The following is a 3,672-nucleotide window of genomic DNA, read 5'->3' on the forward strand; positions in this document are numbered from 1 at the left end:
CATCCATTCTATTTTTGTATCGAATTAAATAAGGTATACCTATATATCTTTTACATAATTTCTTTATTAATTTGAGTGTAAAGAATATAAGTGTCTATTAACTTGAAAAATAGTTCTTCAATGGTTGATAAAAAATTAAAAGGTGATTTATGTCTACAAATTTTAATATATATATATATATGTATGTATATATACTTTGGTCTGTTGCTTTTTCATTTATTTAATTTTCATAAGAAATACAATATGTAAATATGGGAAAATAAAATCTTATTCAATAGATTAATTCAATTACAATAAAATCTGAATATGAATATTATTACATAAGCTCAATAAAAATAAAGGAATTTGTTATAGTCTTCATGGGGAAGTATCTTCTTCTTCCTCTTCCACCTCCATTGAAACAATTAGTCATCCTAATAATTCTTGCGGCCATGTTGGACGGGAATGCTTTGCTCATTTCTAAAATAGTTGGTCGGATCAATCATAGTCTTTACTCGAACTAATCTTTTGAAGTTGGATTTATAGTAACTCAATCCCCATTTACTAGCTTCTCTATAGCTAGTTTTGTCGCCATTGTTGACTCCCAGATCAAGATCACGATAATTGAGGTAGCCCAAACGAGGAGATTTCGAAACAAATGGAGTCAAGTAGCCATGAAAGTTTCTTACCCAACTAAAGGATGCTTCAGATTCTTCAGGGCGTGTCCAATGAGCCAATTGTTGGAATTTGTAGAGGGTTCCAGCTCGATGAGGGAATGGAATTGCGGATTCTGATATTTCATTCATCCTTCCACCGTACGGGGTCATCAACAGTTCTGCCATGTCGGGTGCACGTTCCAGCAATAACTTCCACATACCTTCGATACCACTTTTTGGAATTGGCTTGAGTAGGTAATCAGTTTTTGCTTTAAAACTAAACCTTGTGGCTCGAATTGCGCTTGGAACTTCGGGATTTCTGCTAGTTAAGAGCTCCGGTGACTGTAGAACATTGTAACCTCCATTGAAGACTACAGATTGAATATAGCTAACTTCAAGACAATCTTCTCTTCTCACGCCTAACTCCGGAAAGCTTTGCTCCAATAACTCAAGCAATCGATCGATCCTTCCCAAAAACATTGAATTAAAACTGGCTTGCACGGTTCTTTCTCCAGTGGTCGGTATAGTTATCGGAACAACATTGATCGCAAGTAGCATATCATTGGGCATAAAAGGAGCCACGTATTGCCATTTGTGGACGAGCTCTGTAGCATTTTGCTGCAAAGTCCTGCTAACAGAAAATATTGTTATTGTATCTGGAACCGTTACCAATTTGATTTTCCAAGCTGTTATAACTCCAAAGCTCGCACCACCACCACCTCGTATGGCCCAAAAAACATCTTCGCCCATGGATTTCCTATCGAGCATCCTCCCACTAGCATCGACCATGCGTGCATCGACGATGTTATCGGCAGCAAGACCGTATTTTCTAAACAGTGGCCCATAGCCTCCACCGCTAAAGAGCCCGCCAACTCCGACTGTGGGGCATGATCCCGCCGGGAAACCAATTGTATTACTTTTTTGGCTTATTGCATAATACAATTGCCCGTTGGTCGTACCGGTTTGAACCCATGCGGTCATTTGTGCGACATCAATAGCTATGTCGTTGAGGTTGAACAAATCGACGATAACAAACGGCACTGGGGAGGTATACGAGAGTCCCTCGTAGTCATGCCCGCCGCTTCGAGTCCGGATTTGCATGCCATTTTGTTTCGCGCAAACGACAATCGCAGGAATCTGGGATTCCTGCAACGGCGTGACGATGACCTGAGGTCGAGCAGTAGGAGCCAACATGAATCTCAGGTTGTGTATGGATTTTCGAAGAACCGACAAATACGAGGACTCGTTGGGAGTGTAAACAACATTGGAAATTCCATGGCTATGATTCTGCAAACGAATGGACAGACATTGCAGAAATTCATGGTGATTATGACCTTCATGTCGGGATTCAGCAGGAATTGGGAAAGAAATCAAGAGAACAGCTGCAAGACATATGAAAATGGAAACGTTCGAAATTCTTGAAGTGGTGATCTTGGTTGTCATGTTGATTTAGGGTTTGTTGGCTGAAATGATTTGTGGGATTGTGATGAAATGATCGATGGATGGCATCTCTATTTATACTCACCAAAAAAGTTAAGGAAGAAGAAGAACGACAAGGGACATACGCGTAGTTGGATTCTTGAATTCAAAGTTTTTTTAGGCGTTGAAAAAACCCCTTTGAATTTGACACTTTCTTTCTTAGAATTTCATTGGAAAATTTATTAGAGAATGGCACGGACTGAGCTCTAATGTGTATATGCCTTCTAAATTTTTACTATTATTTTAAGTTTGAATATTTAATTAAAAAAAAAAAAAAAAAAAAAAAGACAATTACAAATTTCTTTATTTATACACATAAATTTCTTCTTTTACTATTTTAAATTTAATTTATAAAATTACTAAAAAAAAAAAGGTGAAAGGATGAATCATTGACTCTTAAAAAAGTTTTAAAAATATCAAATCTAATATTTTTTATATTATTAATATCATTTACGTTATATTATATTATTATTTTAATTCAAATATTTGATTAGCAACAATAATTTTAATAACGAAATATTTTTATAGTTAAAACGTATCATTTAGCAATAAAAAATTATTTCATTGCTAAAAATAGATTATGTATTACAAAATTAATTTTATTTTTGTTAAATTTTTTTTGCTACAAAATTTTATTTTCGTAGCAAAAACGTTTAAATTACAAAATTAATTTTCATAGTTAAAATCATTTGACTAAAAAAAATCACATATATTTTGTTACTAATAAAACTCTTTTTGTTATAAATTTTAATTTTATAGTAAAAAAGTTTTAGGTACGAAATCATATTTCGTAGCTATATTTATTTTCTTAACTTTCATTACAAAAAACTTATTTTTGTTACGAAAGTTATATTTATTGCCAAAAACCTTTACTAAATTTTTTGCTATAAATTATCACATTTTGCTACGAAATTTTTTTTAGCTAAATTTTTTAGGGATAAGAGTGTTTTGGATAAAATAATAATTTCAAATATAATATTTTAAATAAAAATATTCATTATGAATGTTACTTTAGAAAGAAAAAAATTATTATAAAGTAATGCAATAATAGTTGTTATAATAATAATAACCCCTAAACTTCAAACAAGGTTTTTACCTTTCAAATTTGTATCGAGAACGCGCTCGAAAAATAAAATTTGTCACCCTGTCAATGGTTTTGGAAATTCTGAAGTTATTTGATATAGTGTTAGACTTTTCGAGATTATTTTATGTAGCTTCGGAATTTTTGAGATCAAATCTAAAGCTGCAGTCACCACAGGTGTGATTTAATATTCCTCATCGTCTCGGAATTTTTTGGATTAAACTTTTTTTATTTTGAAATTTTCGAAACAATTACTAATTTAAAACAAATTCGAAAGCAATCAACCAAAGACCCTTTTTCCAGTAAGCTGCCGCTGCCTCTAGTTGTTGGTGATGAAGTATAATTCACTACAAAAAAACATATCAATTTTGTAACAAGAATTTTTCATTCTTAAATCCACTTTTTCCGTTATTAATGATATTAGAGACGGAATTAGGGATAGAATTACGTTAGCTACGTGAACTTTAGGAACGAAAT

General features: G+C 32.9%; 1 protein-coding gene across 1 annotated transcript; it reads right to left on the bottom strand.

Annotated features, from left to right (window-relative positions):
• Positions 1-231: 231 nt before the first annotated feature.
• On the bottom strand, positions 232-2,115 carry LOC127250276 (tetrahydroberberine oxidase-like). Its single transcript, XM_051273464.1, has one exon. It carries the CDS (start codon positions 2,076-2,078, stop codon positions 414-416), a length of 1,665 nt encoding a protein of 554 aa, XP_051129421.1. The 5' UTR covers positions 2,079-2,115; the 3' UTR covers positions 232-413.
• Between the last annotated feature and the right edge of the window lie 1,557 nt (positions 2,116-3,672).

The sequence above is a fragment of the Andrographis paniculata genome, unplaced genomic scaffold (assembly GCF_009805555.1).
Source record: "Andrographis paniculata isolate CXL003 unplaced genomic scaffold, ASM980555v1 Contig37END, whole genome shotgun sequence".
In the NCBI taxonomy this organism is placed as follows: Eukaryota; Viridiplantae; Streptophyta; class Magnoliopsida; order Lamiales; family Acanthaceae; genus Andrographis; species Andrographis paniculata.